Genomic DNA, 23,528 nt, shown 5'->3' with positions numbered 1-23,528 from the left:
GACTTTCAGCATGTTTCCTATAACAAAGTCTGACATTTATGTTTTACGTGGTGTGAGAAAGTCACATAAACCACACGAAATCAGATGAGAGCAGTCAGACTGAAATGGATTTCCAGAAATGCGATTTGAATAGGATTTCAAACCACATATGAATGTAGCTCGAAACAGTTTGTAAAAATCACATTTCAAGTGACTTTTTGCCGTTCACACTTGCTAATCTGATTGGATTTCAATCAGATATGCACAAAAAATTTTGAACTTTTGAACTGACAATCTGAATGTAGCCATAGTTCTTGCTGACCCATTCATTTAATCTGCCCTATAATATAACATATTGTAAGCAAAATTGCAGTTGCACTCAGTGTATGTATAAAAAAGCAGGGACACATTTGTTTGCATTTTCTTTTGTGATTTCACTGGAATGAAAAGCGATAAACTGGAGCATTTGTCAGTGTAGTCTGTGCACAAGAACATTATGTTGTTGCCTTCAGCCACTGATAACAGCCTTAATGAGCTCTCATCAAAATATTCAAAATAACATATTCCAGCTCCAGATCGGCACTCATTTTATGCACATGAACAAAATGAAAACTCTGCTCAACAGCTGGAAATGCTTCCTCTGTAATGGATACATTCCAGCTGAGAGCTGTTTCAAAAACTGCTAATGATATGTCCAATCCCTCAGCACCATCAATGACGCATATGAATATGAACTGATTGCAGTATTGACACTGGCCATGTATGTTAATTTCCAATTGGATGTAAACGTGATCCCTTTTCTGTAAATTAGATTTCATGATGATGAAGTTTGTTGGACGTAGTTCTCAAAGGCCCACTTCTGAAAACAATTTTAGTAAAGAAATACTTTTTCTTTTTTTTTTTTTTCTTTTTTTTTAAATATCCAGAAATCACATTAATTTCAGTATATTACCCCCAAATCAATCTAATATCCAATAACAGAGACTCTGATATGGACAAAAGCAGTGTGCATGTGAAAGGGGAAAGTTGTATTGTAAATGGTGATTGATAAAGCATATTGATGGAACAACAACACATCTGACGTTATGCATACATCCTCTCTCTCATCCAGACTGACAAGCGCTATAGAGCATAACAAACTCACTGAAGTCTTAGGGATATTGCAATGAAATATCAAGCGCAATTGCATATTCACTTAGTGTTGGTCTTTCTCCATTGAGCATTAAAAGCCCAGAAGCGATCACGATGCCCAGAAGCGATCGCCATAGGTTATTGCGGTGTTTTCCAGTGCTTGCACAGATGCTGCAGATATCTAGCAAAACATCTCACGTTACTATACATGACAACAGAATTTCTCATGTGAGAAGATTTTGCTTCTAAACAACCTGCCACCTTTGCTTTAGAAATGGAAAATAGGCATTTGTTTGTATTCTTAACAAGTTACAAATGTAAACTCCATATTTAAAAAATATTATACAACTTTTTAGTTGTTTTAGTAGTTTATTGTAGTAACATAAATTGAAAGAAGAACAAGTATAATAGCTAAAATAATATAAAATGTAATATAAATTCTTATATAATCCATAATATAGAATACTAATACTTTTTAAAATTTTAGTTATTCTAAGCAAAGGCTAATTTATAATTAATAATGTAAAAAAAAAAAAAATCTTGCTTCTGGGAGAAACATCTGAGAGATATCTCATTTATGATTGTTCACAAACATTGGCTCTCTTTTCACATCCTGACAGAGTTATTTTGTTTTGAACAAACACATCTAATTGAATTAATCAAGTGCTAATTAGTTACTTTAGTTGCTGAATTAGTTAAATTATTTTAGTTTTGGAATGAGATAATTCTACCAGTTGTGCTAACAGAACATAATTGGCATGACATTAAACAGTAAATGTTTGAAAGATAAGATAGCACATTTAATTTTCAGTTAAATTGCATTTCATTGTTCTGTCAGAGCAGGTGTGAGGATGGCAGCGGAGTAGTTTATGGAGCTGAATAAATTGCTGTGACTTTTCGAGTCTAAATTAGGGCTGCCATGCATGAAATCACATCAACTATGTGGTTTTATCTTTATTGCTAGAGCCCTTTCTGTGACTGAACACAAGATGTTTTTATATGTGAGAAAACCTACCTTAGTTTTAGGGTCCAATATCTTCACACCATATATAGAGATCTGAAGCTCCACTTTGGGAGTTTTCTGCCCCTCTGACTTCTTGATGTGCCTTTGAAACTGAGGAAGCAAAAGTGATTCAGCACATGCAGAGGAAGTACATACTATCAAGGGAAAAGCAAACAGAGCCGGAGGTGTTCACCATTTTTTACAGGCTGCTGGAGAGCAGTAGAGCATCAGGTGAAATGAGGTGTTCAAACAGATCTCTAGAGCAATACACTGACCTGCAGAAAGTCCAAAGCTGGACATAAAATGGGCGAAAGAAATATCACCCAGGAATAGGACATCATTAATCGGTCCCCTAAAAATCCCATGAACGAGTCACTGTTCTATTTCAGTCTCATAAACAGTTTTAGTTATGAGCAGAGTCTTGTGTATTGACTGTTTGGTTCAGTTATTAAATAACAACAAAGCAGTAAGCAGTTTTTATGTTTTCTAAAAGAAATGTGAATGGTGTTTGCCAATGCAGCACACACAACTTTGTTTTAGGGTTGTAATTTTCATTAGTGAAGCGGTTTTATTAAAAAAAAAAACCTCACAGGGCAGAGGTTGAAAACTAATTTCTATGCTCCACATAATCTTTCCGTGTGTGCGCTATAAAGTTTACACCTCAGTAAAAAACAGCTGTGAGTTTTAGTGCATACAGGCACGTCTGCTTCATAATACGACATTAAAAAGCTATCTTTGTGGTCAAACGTTTCGCCCTCACCTTGTGATTGCTTGGAATTCCAAAAGGAATCAGATAGGATCTGTTTTAAAACCACATTTGGAAGTGGCTCAGAATGGATGCGAAAAAAATTGGATTTTTGTGTTTGCAACAAATTCCGATCTGTGTCAGATATGAGTAAAAAATCTGCTTTTTTGTGCCAGTGTAAACCCAGCCAATGATATTCTTGTCCCTGAATATGGCGCAGGTCCCTCATTTAATATAAGTCCATGGGATTTTTTTATTACTAATTCACCAAGCGAAATCACCTAGAAAAATAATAGTACACCAACTCTAAACAATTTAGTGCCATCTACTTAGAATGTTAATGTGCCTCTATTATGCTAATTTAAAGGTTCTTAATTTGTTTTTAAAGGTCTCCTACAATAGATTTACATACATCCAAGGTCAAAACACACTTTAATTTTCTCAAAATATACAGTGCAGCTTCAGCTCTTTTTTCACAGTGTCTGAAACTTTATTTTTTCCTTCACAGAAACTGTTCAATCAAAGATTCAGTCTCTCTAAACTCATCCTTTCCGTGAGCCTACTCTGCTCTGATTGGTCAGATGGCCATTGTGATTGCTCTACCGCTTACAGCATGTGTCGGAAACTACATGCCCATTATCTAATTTGAAATTCCGCTTCTGAGGTTTCCTCAGCACTTGAGTGATACAGAGATACAAACAGGTGGACTTTATGTTGGAATTAAACTGCTGTTGTGTCATTGACTTTTCATATCCTCATACTTTGTAAGTTCATGCAAAGTGGATCTGCTTTCGCAACACACAAAAAAATCTTCTTGACATGTCCACAACACAAACCAAAATCTTCCAGGCCTTGGCTACAAACCATACTATCCCAGGCCTTAGCTACAACTACAGTGTTTAAGAGCCGGTCAAAGTAGACGTTGTTCATCCAATTAAGACCATAGGCGGGCATTATGCAAATTTGCTACAAACATAGAAACTAAGACTGGAAACTAAGAATCCAAACAACAACTGGAATTACTCTTTTCAGGCAGTTCAGAATTGGCTCTTTCTTTTGGGAGACAATAACTCTTTGTTTTGCACTTTGATCTTTGAAACTTTGCAGACATTTTGCATTCACAAACAGCTATATAATTTAATTATTATCGATTTAATAATGAGTAGCTTTTGCCTTGTGTTAACTGGCATTCACATAAAATTGAAATGCAGCTTGAGTCTGATATATGAACTTTGGAAGTAAACTTAATTTACCCTTTTAAAATGTCTGTATATTTACATTTAATTATCACAGCAATTTCTGCCCTATAAACAGGCATGAAGAACCATGAACACATTTTAGAGCTCAGAATAGTGAAGCGCTGTGGACACACTACCTTCAGCTTCCTGACGGCCACACGGACCATGTCTGTCCCTTTAGGCTGCTCCACTTCTGTGATTCCCAAGAACTACATGAACACACAGTGGACACAATGTTATTAGTTTTAAGTAATATATCAATAATATAAAACTGGGCTGATAAGCATACATTATGTGTGTGCGTAACAGCCTGTACTTGATGAAAACTGATGAAGGTCAGAGAAGGGGAGTCGTGAGCTGCAGTAACAGTCCTTTCACACACACACACACACACACACACACACACACACACACACACACACACACACACACACACACACACACACACACACACACACACACACACACACACACACACACACACACACACACACACACACACACACACACACACTCAAGTGCATTTAGTACAACTTTAAACATCACTACATCCATCATACCAACAGCTTCAGTAGAGCAGGCTCATCTCTCACGCACTTACAAAAACACATCTCATATCCCAAAGTCAAAGACATGGGGCCCTATCATACACCCGGAGCAAGTGTTTTTTGCTAGTTTCAGCCCGACACAGTTATCATTTTCACTTCCAAATAGCAAACGCACTCACATCCATCCGTTCACCCATGGGCGTGCTGGTCTGAAAACTAGGTGTGTTCAGGCGCATTGTTGGCGTGTTGCTATTTTGGTCAATGACCAACAAAAACCTGGTCTAAAGTCAATGGCGCAGTATTTTTTTAAAAAATTTTTATTTAAAGGGTGCATTAGTAATATGCGCTTATAGGCAATTGCACAACAACACACATACACTCTGCTTGTTACACACACAGAGACGTTCAGCAGCACACAAACATTTTTAAATATTAAAAAGAAAAGGATTCCTCTCCGGAGAAGCGTTCAGTCCTTACGTTTGCAAATTCTGCCATGTAAATAGTAAATCCACCAGAGTGCAAGTGCACCTGGCTTTTAAAGGGAATGGGAGACGAGACTCTGATTGGTTTATTGCGTGTTATGCCCAAAACACACCCATGACTCATTAAGAGACTAGGTACAATCCATTTGGACCATGTGCCTGGTGCGCTGACCATTTTTTTCCATCATTAAACTAGCAAAAGAGGATTCGGACATGCCCTAAGTGCACCTGTGCCGTGCGCTTCAGACCATGTGCTTAAATCATTCAAATAGGGCCCATGGTGTACAGAGTGTGCATTCGCAGCGTAGCGCTGTCACTCCCCCTTTTGTGTAATAAATATAGAAGAAGCACAGAGAAACAGAGGAACAAATAAGAAATACGTCTCAAACTGTACCTTTGCATTATACACAACATGACTTCTCACCAAGGCTTCAGGTGTGTGCATACTTGGTTTATCTGGATGAAAAAAGAGAATAAAGATAAAGAATTTAGGTGTAATGGCAGATAACTGATATTTTCAGTAAGTCAGCACAAAAAGCTTGGAATGTTGTAAGAATTTTTTTTTTTAAGAAAAATATTTGGACTTTTTGAATTATGTATTTCTATGACAACACTATCAATTGCAAAATGTATATGCAGTGATCACATGGTCACAAGTCAGAGCTTTCAAAAATTACGAGTTCAACGAGGATGTGAATGCTTTTTAAGTCGGAATCTCGTAATTACGGTAATTCCACCATGGCGTGAACGCACTTACTGTACTGTACAGTTACTGACTTGATGTAATTTCATATATTATTAATATAATGTTTGCTTCTGAACAGCAAATTATCAAATTTTGTGCCATCTCACCAGCCGTTCTGCGTGTCCTATTGTTCAAACGGGCAGCTGAATGCTACAGTTTTTTTTTAACCGGGTCCATAATCACAAGGGTCTCCTGTCTTTCCATGCATCAATTTAAGTACTTTAAACATGAAACAAATGTCTCAAACACAAAAAAAGCCTTTTCATGTTTTTTTTGTTTCCGAGCATTTTTGAGAAAGGTGAGGATGTGAGGATAACAATACTGATGCAGTACTTGAGATAACAGCAATGCACAGCATGAATAAATCAAACTGATTACTCTTGCTTTTATTTATGCTGCTGTTGTTGCATTTGTTGTCAGTTTCAATTATTTTCATGTGCTCTTTAATCAGACCTCATCTTTTAATTAAATGTCTTCTTGTAGCTGGTGTGTTAATGCGCTTCACGTTTAATTAGAGCAGGGGTTTTCATACTGTCCAGGGAGTTCAGGGCCCCCCAGGCGGCTTCAAAGGGGAATTAGGGGGGTCTGCAGAAAAGGATATAAAAATAATAGTGTAGTAAATGATTATATTTTCTAAATGACTTCATAATACTAATAAACAAAAGTTAAAAATTACAATTTACACTACCACTTTACACTAAACTGTCACAAAGCACCATCCTTCAGATGAGACATTAAACCGAGGTCCTGACTCTCCGTGGTCAATAAAAATCCCAAGATGTCCTTCAAAGAAACAGTAGGGGTGCAACCCCAGCATCCTGGCCAAATTTGCCCAGTGGCCTCTGTGCATCATCATGGCCTCCCAATCATCCCCATATATATCCACCAATAAGCTGGTGTGTGGTGGGCGTTCTGGCGCAACATATTTTGTTTTTTCCCCCTGCTATACCAAAAACATACTGAACAAACAGTGACGAAACAGAGGTACGTACCGAACTGTCATTTTTGTGTACCGTTACACCCCTACAGTATGAGATAAATCACAAATTATTTTTTACAGATACAAAAAATATTTGAATAGACAGAAATTATTTTTAAGATAATGCTTTCAAGATATATTTTTTAATTTATCACAATATAAATGTCACAATCATCATAATCCATTGCCTGGACTCATCAATGATTGCTTTCAGCTGTGTCTCATCATCTCGTTATCCCTGCCTAAATAAAGCCTGGTTTATCAGTCACTCCTTGCTATATCTTGCATGTCTGTTTGTACTGCTTCCAGCCTTGTGTCCTGGTTTTCCCATGTCTTGTTTTGGATTCTCTGCCTGGTCATTTGGATTTCACAATTTACATCTGCCCTTATCTCAGTCATTGTTTGGATTGTTTACTTGTGTCTGACCTTTGCCTCAATTTGGATCCTCAACCCTTCGTGTCTCTGAGCAGTCCATAACAGAAGATCTAGCCAAAAATAAATCCAGCAGTACGTCTCGTCCACCTTTGTCAGGGAACTCGCTCACTCGAGGACCACATTCAGGACTTCCTAGGTATTGCTAATTTCACTAACCTCCCAGACTATGCTCTCAGTGACTTCTTTTGTTATGAATTCATCAACCCGTTGCAATCCACACTGATCCATGATGGTCCTCGAGGATCACTGAGCGAGTTCCTAGATTATGCCCTCCAGCTAACTGGATCCTCCTTCACTGGTTAAAAAGGACGTCTCATTTTTCGGGAGGGGGCAGTACATAAGCTCCAGTGGCCATGGAGTTTGGCACATCGTGGTTTCCAGCAAGCACCAGAGCCTGATCGCAAGATGGCCGCCACGCCAGAGTCATCAGCCAAGATGGCCGCCACGCCAGAGTCATCAGCCAAGATGGCCGCCACGCCAGAGTCATCAGCCAAGATGGCCGCCACGCCAGAGTCATCAGCCAAGATGGCCGCCACGCCAGAGTCATCAGCCAATATGCCAGAGCCTCCAGCCGTCATGGCCACCATACCAGAGCCTCCAGCCGTCATGGATGCCACATCTGTGTTTCTGGTCATCATGAGTATTGCACATGAAGACATCAGGGCATTCCCTAATCACTTGAGACTGGCTTCAAGTCTAGAGGACACACTGCTGACATTGGTGCAGCTGGCATCTCAGCGGTAATGTCAAGTCTGGGGGGTTCTGAGGTAGTCCCGTTGTCAGCGGTACTCCCTGTTATTGCAATGGCTATTGTGTGTGGGCCAATAGCACAATGGATGTTTATGAAATATATTTGGTCCTTTGAGAGTGAATCATCATATTTGGTGGTCAATGGCATCAAAATGTCTGAAGTGGAATAATGTGAGTTTAGGATAGTTTTGTCATGTTTCGCTGTTGCATGTCCTCATGTTGAAAGTTTATAGGCTGCTTATTTATTACGGACCTTTCTTTGAGGGGTCCCCCTGGAACTTTGGGGACCTCTGTGAATGCCTATATTACTTATAAGGCAGGAAGACCCTGAACAGGCAGCAGCAATTTTTTCCTAGCGGGCTGACTGACATGTTGTGTTTTATTTCCTATTGCCCTTGTAGGTGTTGATAGAGAGCCCCTCATTGTTCTTTCTTTTCTCCCTTGAGCTAGGAGTGAAATTATGGGTTGATGAATTGGCAAAAGGAGACCTCTATGGTCAGTGTATGCTGCCGTGATCTAGACCTGAGTCAGCAGGGCACGGCTTTAGAAAAATAAAGAGAAAGTGAAAAAACTAGAGCGAGAGAGAGAGACAGAATGAAAGATTAAGGGACGTAGAAAGAGACCAAGAGAGACAGCGAGTAAGAGAGATGGCCCTTAGAGTAAAAGAACTGTGATGCCGACAAAAAACAATAATATAATGAAGCTGACAAGCCGTCCAATCCTGTGCCAAAGAGGAGACAGCTCTCTCACTGTTTATTTGACACCTTTATAACACAGGCTCTTCAGCATTCACAGCCACGCAGGTACAAACACACACACACACACACTTTAATCAGCTGAAATCTCATACTGCACACCAATTAATGCTCGACACAGAGAGAGGACAAATGCTCAGACATAACCTGCTGCAGCAATGTCATGAGGACATAAGAAAAAACTGCTTATAGCTTTGGGTGGCACAAATGTCTTTACATATGAAACTTGATTTTAACAGTTTCTTAAGGAAATGTCAGTGCTTGCCTATGCAAAACTTACAAGTACAATGATAGAGTTAGACTGACAGTTTTTTCAGAATTAAACTTTCCTGATAATTTACTCACTTCCATCTCATCCAAGATTATGTTTCTTTCTTCAGTCGAAAAGAAATTAAGGTTTTTGAGGAAAACATATAGTGGACTTCACTAGGGTACACTGGGTTGAAGGTCCAAATTGCAGTTTCAGTGCAGCTTCAAAGGCTCTACATGATCCCAGACAAGGAATACAGGTCTTATCTAGCGAAACGATCGGTCATTTAAGAAAAAAATAAAATAAATTATATATATATACTTTTTAACCACAACTGCTCATCTTGCACTGCTCTGCGATGTGCCACACATTACGTTATCATGTTGGAAAGGTCATGTTGGAAAGGTCACGTGTGACGTAGGCAGAAGTACCAATCCAGTGTCTTCAAAGCAAAACTTTCTCAGTTGGGATCATGTAGAACTCTTTGAAGCTGCACTGAAACTGGCATTCGGACCTTCAACCCGTTGGTAGCCGTTGAAGTCCACTATATCAAAAACCTTGATTTCTTTTTTGACTAAAGAAAGAAAGACATAAACATCTCGGATGACATGAGGGTGAGTAAATTATCAGGAAATGTTAATTCTGAAGTGCAATATTTCATTAAAAAAAAAAAAAAAAAAAAGAATTTTGTTTTCATGGCGACTTTAACTTGAGAAATTATTTTTCTTCAATCATCTAATTATTAGAACACCTACCACCTTCTTCACCACATTTTGAGCCAGGAAAAACCCTGGACACCACAACCTTTTTTTGTACAGCAAAACATAGCAACACAATACCTCTCCAAGTACAGAAAATATGAGTCTCTACTTAGAAAACTGAGAGTCATGCGACCTCCAAAATTTATCTACTAGGTCATTTCAATATTTAATTTAAATACTGAAGCAAGTAAGTGAAACGACAACGGTCAAATTACCAGGTTCATGTAGCTAATTGGTCTTTGAACTCAAAAATAATAAACTTGGTGCAAAGGAGATGGGTCCATTTTTAGCTTTACCCTTTACTTTTCCCTGTACCTCGCTGAGCTATGAAAAGGTTACTGCACCGCAGGACATTTCTGTCCAGAGCTCAGGTCTAAAGGTCATTTTGTAATGCTCCCACCGATTAGCTGTCAGTTTAAACACAAATAATCATAAAGGGTAGGCATTCAAAACAGGTGAAAAGCAGGAGCATGTATGAGGTCACTTAATGTGCATTACATTAGATGTTAAATTACGACCTTCTACCAGAGTTATCATGACAGGCTTATTTCTCTTGTGAATACGATTTCAAATTCAACCTTTTGCTAAAGAAGACCAAAACTCTGATGCAGCTTTTTCACCTAAATAAAGTTCATCCCTAGTGGCAAAAACACCCTGTTCCACACAGGTAGTTTTCAGTGGTGTATAAAGGCCTTACATAATGAACCGTTATGATTTTATTATCTTAGAATGAGCCATTTCTAAGTCGCCATTTTGCGCCGGCATGTTTCTACAGTAGCCCTAAACGGACAAACTGAGTGTGTTTCACCACTATGATGTTGTTCTTCTTCTTCATTGGTGTTTTTAGAGGCAGCTTGCATTATCACTACATTGAATATGCATGGAGAAGTAGTATTAGTAGTATTAGTAGTAGTAGTAGTCATCTGGTTCTTTCTTAGAAGTAAGAAGAAATCTAAGAAGTTAATTTCCTGATTCAGTTCTCATTCACAAATTCCTGATTTAGTTAAATTCTGATTTAATTAACTGATTTAAATTTCAGAATATTTCAGTTATAATGCCAATGTTTCAATAATTACATTATTACCTAATAATGCATTATAGCACATTCCAGGTTCAGTAATGGCTTTTAGAACGGCGCTTTTCGATTTTGGAGAGGAAAAATATTTTATCCTACAATATGAGTAAAAATTCTGCTTTCTGACTGAACTGCAGTAAAAAAAAAAAATGTAAACATGGATAAATTCTTTAACAGTTTCATAATTTGTATGTTTTGGGGAGGCATGAATCATTCAAACTCATACAAAATGTATTTATGCCTAAAATCTGTAATATTCCTTTTGAATCGCATTCTGCAGAACAGTTTACACACAGCAGTGTCCCTCATTGACTGTAAAGGTCAATGAATGTGAAGTCTCACATAATTTCGAGTTCGTTAAGCAGCATTATCACTTTCTGAGGAATAGAGTCCTGTGAGTGTCTGTTTGGACTTAACGATAATTTCAGCGAATGAGCAAATCCCAATAGAGAGCTATGAAATATTCAAAATAACCCACTACTGCAGTGTCTGTGGCTGGAGATAAACTCGCCAAACATGGGCTGTGACCATGCCAGCAAGTCCAGAGGCTCTTCTGTCACTCCCATTAATAAAACATTAGCCTAGAAGGCACACTTTCTGTTGGAAGTAGGCTAACCTATGTCACCTATGAATCCAGGTCTGTCTGCCATGTTCAAACTAGCCAAAGTGTGTGTGGTGAGAAGGTTTGGAATTGGAAACAAAGAACAGAGGTAAGTGCCAGAAATGAAGCTTTGAAAACCTGAAGTGTGGGGGTGAAACTTGAGTGAATGCAGTTTGGGCATGGAAGTCATTACTTTCCCAAAGAAAATATGTCGAAACTAAATAGTCTGAGGTTCTTCTACCGGGAGCAAAAACCCCTAGGAACTGCATCCCTTATGGTGCACCTAATAAACGTAATTAGCAATCATATACAAAACATTTAGCCAACATGTTCTTCAGTGGCTTTGGTTTCAGGTAAATTTAATGTATAGTGAATCCTGTCACTCAAAACAAGTTTATATATAAACAGCCTGTAGTTCAACCAGCCTTATAAATGCACATTCATCTTCTTCAGTCAGTTAGGCTTGCTGGCATTTATTGGCAGCTGACATTGCAGGAACAACATCAACTCTATTCTCATACCCTTTCTCCTGTTAAAAGCCCTGTTCATTCTGCAGAGTTTGAGAAGTGCCTGTGAGGTGAGGACGGACTCCAATGAGAAGCCACCTGAAGAAAAAGCACAGAGAAACAATGATTGTGAAAAAGTGGTTTTAATCTCAATGTAATGTTCACTGTTAAAGGGTTTTTGATTTAGTCAATAACAAAGGCAAAACCAAATATATATGAGCCGTGCGATATGGCTGTATATCAGCACGGCTGTAATTCGGCTGTAGGTAATCACAGTGTGCTGATATGCAGCCACATCGCACGGCTATGAGAGTGATATTGCATTTATACAGCAGTTCGATGGCATGAGTGTGTAAATAAGTAAGAAATAACAAACGGAGTGTCTGTAAAACCCTCTTTTGTGCAGAACTACTTCCTTCCAACATGGATTCAAATCCCAAGTTGACAGTTTGACCAAGCCTCTGTTACTAAATCTAAAACGTCACCTTAGAACTAGTAACAAATTTTATTAGCTCACTAAACGCAAAACTTCGAAGAAAAAGCAAGCGTATAGAGCTGCTGACCTCAGTAACTCGGATGAGCCTGTGTTATCGGTTTTTAGAGGTTGTTATTGGTGAATAACAAAGGGGAAAGTGGGGTGTGTTGTGCCAGTTTTTACTCAAAGTGACTTTAAAGTGAAGCCACTGCAGAAATGCCTTCAACTTAAGAATGTACATATATTTCAGGATGTGGTGCATCCCTGAGAACAATAACTTTGGATCTGAAATAAATTGTTTCAGAAATATAGTTTTGAGGAAAAAAGTGGTCTCATGACACAACTTGCCCCTGGTGCGGGGTAAGTTGTGCCTTTGCGGAGAATACGTTGGGGTAAATTGTGCCAGTCATTTTTTAAGTAAAACAGAACATTTTAATGTTATGAACTGCAATGCTATATGAAAGCAAGACAAATTCAATACAAAATTACTCATTTAAGGTTTATTTAGATATTGTCACCCTATTAAACTGTTGGAATAAGCGATATTTTGTAGATTTTGGGAAAACACAAAAAACTTAAACAATATGATAAATATGATATTTGTGAATCATTTCAGGCAAAAAGGCTTTGGCAATAGATCCCTTTTGACATTCATAGAACGCTGTCCGTCAATAATATAAGAATACACCATGTTCCACATTATTATGCAAGTGACATATCAGTAATATTTCAGTATAAACATTCAGATTTTAGTTTTTCTAAGAAAATGTTTGTTTGTTTATTTATCCATGTCTTTTTAGATAACTGGTATCAATCTCAGACTAAATAAATAATTTGCCAGATCTATGGAAACCCCCACATTATTAAGCAAGTCAAAGTTCACATGCAATATGAGGAAGAAAGATCTTTCTGAAGATGAACATACCTGTTTGCTGCTCAACACTGGCTCTTTTTTTTTTTATAGCTGCCCTTTTAATACAATTTAAACTTTGAACTTTCATTAATAAGCCTTTATCTGACCGAGTTCTGCTGTGCTCTAAATCACTCTCAAATCTTACGATAATTCGATAATCTCCATTCAGTTTCACATAATATTAGTTGTTTTCATGCCTTTTGCACAACATTGCACCATTTCATGCTTTTCTTCTTCAGAAAGTGTTTTATAAGTGTGTGGCATGATGGGTTTCTAAAATCAAGAATGTCACATAGTTTAACTGCTAAAATGTAAGAGTACAATGTACAATTACAAATTAATAATATGTTGAAAATAATCATAGGTGGGCACAACTTACCCCAGGCCTTTTGGCACAAATCACCCCGGACCCAAAAGTTTGAAAAACTAGCATGATCCAGCAGTTAAGAACTAACATCATGCTAGCTGTATAGACTCATTGTGTAGCCTGCTAAAGCACTAAAACATGTGTGAAATGTTTTCAAACTTGTCTATAATTGTTCAGACACTACCATCAAAAAACCTTGATCATAGAAATTTTCCTTTGAAAGGAAAAAAAAATGTTTTTTGAGCTAAAATGTGCTTTCCTCTCATGCCATGTGTCTCTCTTCTTTGGAGGATGAGTGAAATGGATAGCTTTTCAAAATGATGTGGTCACATGACCAATTTCTTCTATGGTTTTCCAGAAACAATGGGTGGAACTACTTCCCCCTGGCACAAATCAACCCCCTCTCCCCTACCGTTGAATGGCACGATTGACCACTCAGAATCAAGTATTCTACAGAGCCGTGTAATAATACCCATTATAAATGACAATAGGAAATAAACACAATTGTGCAATTCAGTCAAACGTACAAAAGCAGTGCTCTACATGATGTAAGTTAAATATAGCCTTTATTAATTTATTTAATTTAGCCCAATTTGATTTGCTCAGGAACAAGTAATAGATTAATAAGACCAAAGATTGTCTTTTTTATGTACACAAAATGAATTATATCTCATGTTTAACCACTATAAGAGCCAGCGGCAAATCCCTGAAGCACTGGCTGAGAAGCTGTTCTCGGCAGGTACACGAGCACTGAACGGCCGCTGATGGCATGGAGCTTGCATCTCCAAAAACGTCTAAACATCGTAAAATAGGCACTATGATTAAATATGAGTCACATATTTCAGCTCTAAACAACTACATTCTAAAAAAAAAAAAAAAAAAAAAACACTCTTAAAACTACAGTTTGTGGTACAACAAGTATAGTATTTGTAAACAATACAGTGGATTTGCTCAGCCACAATGACAGTCAGGTTTCAAAGCGCAAGGTTTTGAAAACAGTACAGTTATCTCTGTGCAAACTACAAAAACACAAATTTATGAAAATGGTGACATCATGCGCATGAGTATTACATGTTCAGTAAATAGGTGCATAGTTTTTGTTTACAAAGTGACAGTGCCATCTACTGGCTTGACATGCATAATACAGCATTTTTAATTGATTTGGTGGATCCATGTGAATGGGGATCTTTTGACAAAAACGCAAAGGAAAAACTTTTCAGTTTTTAGCACATCGTTGTCATTTAAACATACCCTTAGTGCCCCTCAGTGCCCATGGCAGAACTTTGCCCTGAGGATGTTGCAGATTCATTCAGAGGTAGGGTGATCCAGCAAGTACTGAGTTACTGAAATAACAAAAATGCATTTACCATTGCACCCTTGAGCAACACACTTAACCCCAGTTTTTCAGAGTTTGCTGCAGCTAGACTGTCACCAATTAGTGTGGTATGTATCACTTGCACTTTGAGTGTTGGATGACAATCCTGTGTAAAGCTGACTAAAATTTTTTTACATCTGTTTAAATGTATCCTGACATAGTTTGCTCAGAGTGTAGAAACAGGATTTCTGTGGTTCAGAATATAGCCACCCTTAGTCATATAGCTGACGTCAATTCCTACTTTTGCTGTGAAGTGTTTGGTTGATGTTGAGTCGATGAGTGAGATGACATAGAAGTATGAAAGATCAAAGCCTCAAAGAAACGTCGGAGGCTGAGGATGTCAAAAACACTGAACCAAAATATCAAAAAGTAAATTCCCTCGGGCCGATCATTTTACATTAGAACACACACACTTCAGAGACCCCATGCATTTGACACACTGCAAACACAGCTTAAAATCTCACCTTGATGCCATGCAAAACACATTTTCTTTTAACCCTGTAAAGGCTGTCATATGAAATAATACTAAAAAAAAAGTTTCATGTGTGTTCTTTGGGTATCATATTTGAAACATCAGGCTTTTATGGCTCAAATAGTATGATATAGAAGAATATGGAGTTAAAAAAAAAAAACACAGAACAGAATTATGCAAATTGGTGCAGTTGCTGATATTTATATGACCCAAAAGTATATAGTATTTATAAGTAAGAAATAGCTTCTGAGATCTTTAAAACTGTCACGTACAGGCTTAGACACAATGAAGGTAGATAGATGGGTCAATTCAAACAGGCGAGTTTATTAGTGAAGCAGCAGGAACACGGTCCACAAACAGGTAAGATGATCTATAGAGAGATACTTCTTAGGGGCCTTTACACGACACCGTTTTCAACTAAAAACAGAAAACTTTTTTATGCAGCGTTTTGGGGGCCTGAAAACGCTAACTTTTGAAAACGGGTTTCAAAGAGCAGGTTTTTGAAAACGATACGCGTTTACTCTATAATTTTAATGTGTCTGGCTTCTGGTGTCATTCGCTTCCAGTTATTTTTCTTACCATATTATTTTAATGTATTGTCTTATTTATAAACACGCTGGTTTGTAGCACAAACAGTTTTACACTTCAGTGCACTTTGATATTCTTCTCGTTATTTCCCTATAGCTGCTAATAAATCGTAAGTCTCACACATTCACAGAAAACACCTTACTTCTGCGTTGCAAAAAAAGGTGGATAGCAGGGGTGTCCAAACTCGGTCCTGGAGGACCACTGTCCTGCAGAGTTTAGCTCCAACTTGCCTCAACACACCTGGCTGGAAATTTGTAGTATGCCTAGTAACTGGTTGATTAGCTGGTTCAGGTCCCTGTTGAAAAAACCAGCATATGCTGGTTAGGTATGTTCTGAAGCATTGTTTGAGCTGGTCCTTAGTTGTTCATCAGCTGGTTTAAGGTGGTCAAATGCTGGTCCTAAGATGGTCCTGAGCTGGACCAGCAAAGGATCAGCATAAACCAGCTCAAACCAGCTGCCTGCAACAAAACATACCTAATATGCAGTTTTTTTCAACAGGGGTGTGTTTAATTGGGGTTGGAGCTGAACTTTACAGGTCAGTCGCTCTCCAGGAGCAGGATTGGACTCCTCTGGTCTATAAGGCATGCATGTTTTGTGCGAGTGCTCGAATGCGCATGTGTGCAGTTGCATAGTTTTACTTTACAAAGTGACATCGCCAACTACATTAGGATTATTAGGGTTAAGGCTGCTGTGATTGCTAAGATAAAACACTGCAAATACAGCAAGCAATGTAATCATCACAATCAATGTCATCTCTACTGAAACTTTCTGAATTTCAGTTGATTTGATTTGATGCAAAGCTTCCAAAGCATTCTAAAGGTTTTGTGTCATGTTTGGCTCAATGGTTGCGTTTACACTAAGTCTCAATGCACAAATCTTTTGACCACACCCTGATTTTTTTTTTTTTTTTTTTTTTGTATCTGATATCTGTGTTTACATAAATCACAGCCCAAATTGATTACTGTTGGTGATCGTTTTACTATTCGACATGATGGCCCATCAGGTTTTGAATGGCTGTGCTATTAAAGTTATGTATATAATTCACGTTGGGTGGTACCATGATTATTTGCCAGCATGGATAAGTTAAAAACTGAAAGTGCAAAAACTGAATGGATAATAACATTTGTTATTTTATCTACTATTTGTTAGATCTAGAATTCTGTAGTGCATTAAGATTACATGTATTTGAATGAATTCAAATGAATTAACGAGAGAGGGAAAGAGAGAGAGATCGTGTGTGATTTACCTGTCTGTACAGCGTCTGTAATAGTGAAGCTGTGGGTTTAATTACAAAAACAGCAAAGTTGCTGAGAAATATATATTGTAGCTGTTTTATTTACAATTAATGGGGCATGGATGTTTCTATGCTCCTGAATGTTTCTGTGTTCGCAAATGGAAGCTTGTTTCTGCCACTAAAAAAAATTTTTTTTGCAACTGCAAGTTTACATCTCACAATTCTGACTTTTTTTCTCAGATTTGTGATATTAAATCTCACAATTGTGTGTTATAAAGTCAGAATTGTGAGATATAAACTCGCAATTGCGAGAAAAAAGTCAGAATTGCAAGTTTATATCTCTGAGAAAATAAGTCAGAATTGTGAGATGTAAACTTGCAACTGTGAGGAAAAAAGTCAGAATTGTGAGATAAAAAGTCCCAGTTACCTTTTTTATTTTTTATTTAATGGTGGAAACAAGCTTCCATAGTTCGCAATCTCTTACCAATATATACAGGCACATCTGCTTCACAATACAACATTAAAAAGCTATTCTGTCTTGTGGTGGCTTGGAATTCAAAGGAGAATCGGATAGACATGTTTAGATGTAGGTCAGATGTCCAGATATCAGATATGTTTCTAATTTAAAAACACATTTGGAAGTGGCTCCAAAAAAATCTGGGGAAATAAATCATCGGCTTGTGCGGATTTTTGTGTTTACACATGTGCAACAAATTCTGATTTGTGTCAGATGAGGGCTAAAAAAAAAAAAAAAAAAAATCAGATTTTTGTGCCAGTGTAACTGTAAACGCAGCCAATGACAGGAGCAGGAGTCAAGTGGCTTCTATGAACAACAGGGAAACACATCTCTTCCTTTTATCAGAGTCAAAGCTTTGCTCTCTGTCTGAACTGCAGCGCAAAAGACCCTTAGCTCGAAATACTTCATCCTTTGCCAGCACTTCAGCCGTCAGTCAAGAATCGTCCTCAGAGAAGGAAATGGAAGAATGAGAAAATATCGGAAATAGAATGTGCGGAAGAGTGAGGGCCAATTTGACAGACTGAGTTCAGGAAAGTTGCTAAACCGGATTTCTTTCTGCTTGAAGTGCTTTTTAATCTTTCAGTTTTGACAATCTTCCGTTCAGGATAAACGTGAAAAAACTTACGATCTTAGAAAAAAATGAGAGGGAAGAGCAACATGTTAAAAATATGCATGAAATGATACATTAAAGAGGCCACTCATGCATTTAAGGAAGGATTAGTTTAATGAGACACAAGGATTTATTACTCTTGACTGAGCATGACAGCCTATGTCTTAAAAAGGCACATATAATCTCACAACATTGACGAGGCAGAGAGGATGTGAAGCATGGTGACCTTTTTCTGGTTCAGAGCTTTAAAGGCAACACGTGTTGTTAAAAAGAGAAACTCTAAAACTAGTTGCTGTGCATTTCACATGGTTCTAAATATTTATTTTGTCTATGGAGAAAACCCTACATTTTATAGGGCTCCAGCCCTAATTAAACACACCTGAACCAGCTAATCAAGGTCTTCAGGGAGACCCTCTTTAGCAAAAATTTTGCAACTGGTAGGATTTAGTTACTGCACTTCTTAGTCATCATGAATGACGTAAATGCTAGAATTCGATTGGTTATCAAGGCATACTAAGGAGAAATAATAACAGACACACATGAGACATGACATACAGTAAGAGCATAATATAATTTGTTCTTGGAAAAATTTGATGATAAATGTTTGAGTTTCAATTCTCTCATCCAATTCGATCTCAAACTATTCAAATATTAAATCTCTCACTTTTGATTTGATCAAATCTGTTAAGATACTAAACTCTAGTAGAGATGTGAGGAAAAAGATTAAAAGAGAAAAAATTGAGAAGCAGGAAACATTACAGTCTCTAGATTAAAAACCATGAGAAAGTGAGATCAACTTTGTGATATTTCTTTCTTATTGATTACATTAAATGCACTGTATAAAAACCAAAAACAAATGACAGCTTTTTTTTTTTTTTTAACCAAAAAACTTTCTTTAAAATAAATAAATACTTTGCTAGCTAATGCAATGACATGGTTGCATTTGTAAGAGCTCAAATACTTTTTAGGGCTTTTTGAAAAAATCAGTTGTTTAACTAGAATATAAACATAAAAAAATGAAACATGCATGTAGAAAAGCGATAAACTGTGTGAGTTCTCATTTCATGCCAAATTTATTTATTTTTTGCATCAAAATATAAGTGTACTGTACAGTATATGCCAAATTCTAGTAAATGTTTGAGAAGTCTTGCTCTTACATACTCACTATTACAGATTGTTCAGCACATTCACATTAAGCAGGTGTGACGGACTTAAAACGGAGATATTTAAAATAATTCAGGAGAAATAATTTTCTTCAGCTAAGCTGAATTAGCACTCTCGACAAGACCTTACCACTCAATTCAAGTCCATTAAAATGTATTTTTGCTTCCGACGTTATACGAGTGTCTCAGCCAAGTGTTGCACTAGCTTTTTGATAAATCTAAAATGTGTTACCAGTGAAGGAAAAGGCTTGAAGATGGTTTTATATATTTAAATAAAAGCAGAGATCTGACAAATGTAAAATAATGGGTGTAATTATATTCCTTATGCAGAGACAGCTCAGTTGCCTGAAACTGAAAAACACTCTTGACAAAGTCATTTAAAGTTGAGGTGTGAAATGGTATAGAGACGGGTAGCGGGGAGCACAGGAAGCAATCTCATTCCAATCATATTCCATTTTAGGATACACATCAAATCACATTTAGCTGCAGATTTTAAATGGGGATGGAAATAAGTGTAGTGATTCCCAAGGTCCAAAACGGTGTAGACACATACACACACATGCCAGTAACTGTGACAGGAATCAGATTTTGACAGGGTGAGCCTGATGTCCTGAATCTTCATGAAGTTTTAATGGGGTGCACTTGTTCAATCTTTTCACACATTATATGCTCCTTATTTGTAATCTCTGCAGCGATAGCACACTTGCAAATGGATGATAGCTTATATGACATAAGCTAAATCACTATTAACTTGCAACACCCCTGGCAACCCTCAAACTCTACCTATAGGTGATGGATAAAAGTACAGTACACTTCTGTAAGATTTGGTTCAGTTTTGCTGGCTCTTCTTTGTCCCAGTGATACAGTGGAGTGGGGGAAAACACCCCCTTGGGGTAAAAGATACGTTTTTGATGTTGCTATGGACTAAGTTTACAAGAGTGATGTAGAAGTATTCACAGTAAAGCTTATACTGGCGACGTACCTGAGAAAAAATGGATTTCACGGTAAGTGATTTAATTTTCAATTTTAAAGCTTGCTGGTTTGGAGAACATCACAGTTATATAAGATATGAGAATAGTAATGCCTGTAGTTAGGGAGTACATGTTATTTAAGGAAAATATAATTATATTTTCAGAATTTTTTTTCAATCCTTGCCTGTGGGATAAAACGCCCCCAAGGGGGTATCGCTTCATAATTGCTGTAGTTACCATGTTCTGAACATTACATCCTTTGTTTTTTCATCAAATGTAAACTAACTACTGTATGTGGTTGAATAAAATATTTGGAATTTATATTTAAAAATGACCTCAAGTTAGCATCAGCTAACAATATTTTTCAAATAGGCTGATTTTCAGCATGGTTCATGAATAAATATTCCTATTTATCTACTGTTATTTTGGCTTGTCTTTTTTAATTTTAAGCTAAAACTGCCTGTACTCTACGGAAGAGGATTAGGGCCAAGAAATAATAAAAAAATAAAACCATCGTGAGATTAAAAGGTGTTAAATTTCGAGAAAAAGGTTGAGATAAAATGTTGAGAATAAACTTGTTAAATTATGACTTTTTTCTCGTAATTTAATCACTTTATTCTCAACATTTTATCTTGACTTTTTTCTCATAATTTAATTAGTTTATTTTCAACATTTTATTTCAACTTTTTTTCTCGAAATTTAACAACTTTAATCTCGAGATGGTTTTATTTTTTTTATTATTGCTTGGCCCTAATCCTCTTCCGTAGTACTCTGATTTTGCTGTAAATGTATGAAAGTTAAAGGCAGATGCGTTTAAAGGTGCAGTATGCAATTTTGACAGATAGCTGTTGAAATTGTCCAAATTCAAAATATTGGACAGAGTTGCCCCCAAGAAGAGTTATTTCAACAAAAATATATCAAATGTAAAGTGTCACGCAGGGAATTGTGGGAATGTCAATTTACAGTTTTTCACTGTAAATTTTACAATGAATTGTTATTTTTCACTTCCAAAAACTGTGAATTTAACTGTATTTTACCATAAAATTACATTAAATGTACCGTTAGATCTATTACAGTTATTCACCGTATATAGTACAGAAACTTTCTGTAAACCAATTGACAGTTTTTCACCGCAGCATTTTTACAGTCTTTTACTGTTAAAATCACAGTCCTTTTTTACAGTGTGGTATTATTCCTGCTGAAAAATCCAGCATAATCCAGCATGAATTCCATGTTGGTCCAGGCTGATTTATGCTGGTTAGAGCTGGTCTACCTGGTGGATCAGCATAGTCGTGCTGTTCTCAAGCAAAATGAGCTGGTGTAGCTGGTCCACCACCACTCCTGCTTCCCATGCTGGGGACCAAACCAGCAACCGTAAATGTATGAACCCAGCATGCAAACCCTTATGCTGGTGACCAGCAATGCAGGATTTGTCAACAGGGATATTGTTTAGTTTGAATGTCACTGGAAGTTCTATTTAAAGTAAATGTATAATCTTATTTTTTTATTTTTTATTAATAATAATAACATAGCCTGTACATTTGACATCTACTCTGACTCCGGCTATTGGCTACTTTCAGGAGTACAGGTTGAGCAAAGTCAAAGATAAATTATTTTGACAAGAAAATGACCAGATATGAGTATATGAATAACCTTCATATATAAAGCTAAAACTATCATTTATCACTGCAGGTTTTCTCCTTTAAGACAGAGGACAAGCAATTTCTTCTGCATTGCCTCAAAAATGCATGACCTGCAGCTCTATTAAGCAAAAAAGGACATTGCTATCAATCAGTCATGCATTCTTAAAGTGACAGATACACTGCAGGCTTCTAGAGAACCAGTACTAAAAACAAGTATATGGGGTCGTCCAGAGTACCTAGAGGAAGGTCAGGTCATCACTCAAGAAAAAAAAAAAAAATATCACAGCAGACAGACGTGCAAAAATCAATGCAGGCTCTCACATCCATTTTGAATCCATGTTTTGCAGTCTGCATCAGGCTTTTTTAAGTTGCTTAACCAAGACTTTCCTGGGCTACCAGCCTCACCATAAAGACAATGTCATTCAACGAGCTTCAACATTTACTTGATGAACATCTGGTCAACCATTTCAATTGCATTGTTGTAAAAAATGTACAGTGGGTACGGAAAGTATTCAGACCCCATTCAATTTTTCTAAATATCAGCCATTTGCTAAAATCATTTAAGTTCATTTTTTTCCTCATTAATGTACACACAGCACCCCATATTGACAGAAAAACACAGAATTGTTGACATTTTTGCAGATTTATTAAAAAAGAAAAACTCAAAATATCACATGGTCCTAAGTATTCAGACCCTTTGCTGTGACACTCATATATTTAACTCAGGTGCTGTCCATTTCTTCTGATCATCCTTGAGATGGTTCTACACCTTCATTTGAGTCCAGCTGTGTTTGATTACACTGATTGGACTTGATTAGGAAAGCCACACACCTGTCTATACAAGACCTTACAGCTCACAGTGCATGTCAGAGCAAATGAGAATCATGAAGTCAAAGGAACTGCCTGAAGAGCTCAGAGACAGGATTGTGGCAAGGCACAGATCTGGCCAAGGTTACAAAAAATTTCTGCTGCACTTAAGGTGCCTAAGAGCACAGTGGCCTCCATAATCCTTAAATGGAAGATGTTTGGGATGACCAGAACCCTTCCTGGAGCTTGCCGTCCGGCCAAACTGAGCTATCGGGGGAGAAGAGCCTTGGTGAGAGAGGTAAAGAAGAATCCAAAGATCACTGTGGCTGAGCTCCAGAGATGGCAGAAAGTTGTAGAAAGTCAACCATCACTGCGGCCCCCCACCAGTCGGGGCTTTATGGCAGAGTGAC

General features: G+C 37.4%; 1 protein-coding gene across 9 annotated transcripts in view; it reads right to left on the bottom strand.

Annotated features, from left to right (window-relative positions):
• The window catches only part of gulp1b (GULP PTB domain containing engulfment adaptor 1b), a 58,328-nt gene that overhangs the window by 11,416 nt on the left and 23,384 nt on the right, over nucleotides 1-23,528 (bottom strand). For 7 of the 9 annotated variants that reach the window (XM_067373476.1, XM_067373472.1, XM_067373477.1 and 4 more), the window contains 4 exons: nucleotides 11,999-12,082; nucleotides 5,521-5,582; nucleotides 4,234-4,305; nucleotides 2,126-2,224 (listed from right to left, as the gene is read on the bottom strand). In XM_067373476.1, coding sequence (XP_067229577.1) covers nucleotides 2,126-2,224; nucleotides 4,234-4,305; nucleotides 5,521-5,582; nucleotides 11,999-12,026 — 261 coding nt within the window. In that variant the 5' untranslated portion in view covers nucleotides 12,027-12,082. Of the gene's footprint in view, nucleotides 1-2,125; nucleotides 2,225-4,233; nucleotides 4,306-5,520; nucleotides 5,583-6,324; nucleotides 7,208-11,998; nucleotides 12,083-23,528 lie in introns of those variants that run through there. The other 2 variants (XM_067373479.1, XM_067373481.1) reach the window with 2 other exon arrangements.

This window comes from Chanodichthys erythropterus, chromosome 21 (assembly GCF_024489055.1).
Source record: "Chanodichthys erythropterus isolate Z2021 chromosome 21, ASM2448905v1, whole genome shotgun sequence".
NCBI classification, from domain to species: Eukaryota; Metazoa; Chordata; class Actinopteri; order Cypriniformes; family Xenocyprididae; genus Chanodichthys; species Chanodichthys erythropterus.
This window is presented reverse-complemented; position numbering and strand designations above follow the sequence as displayed.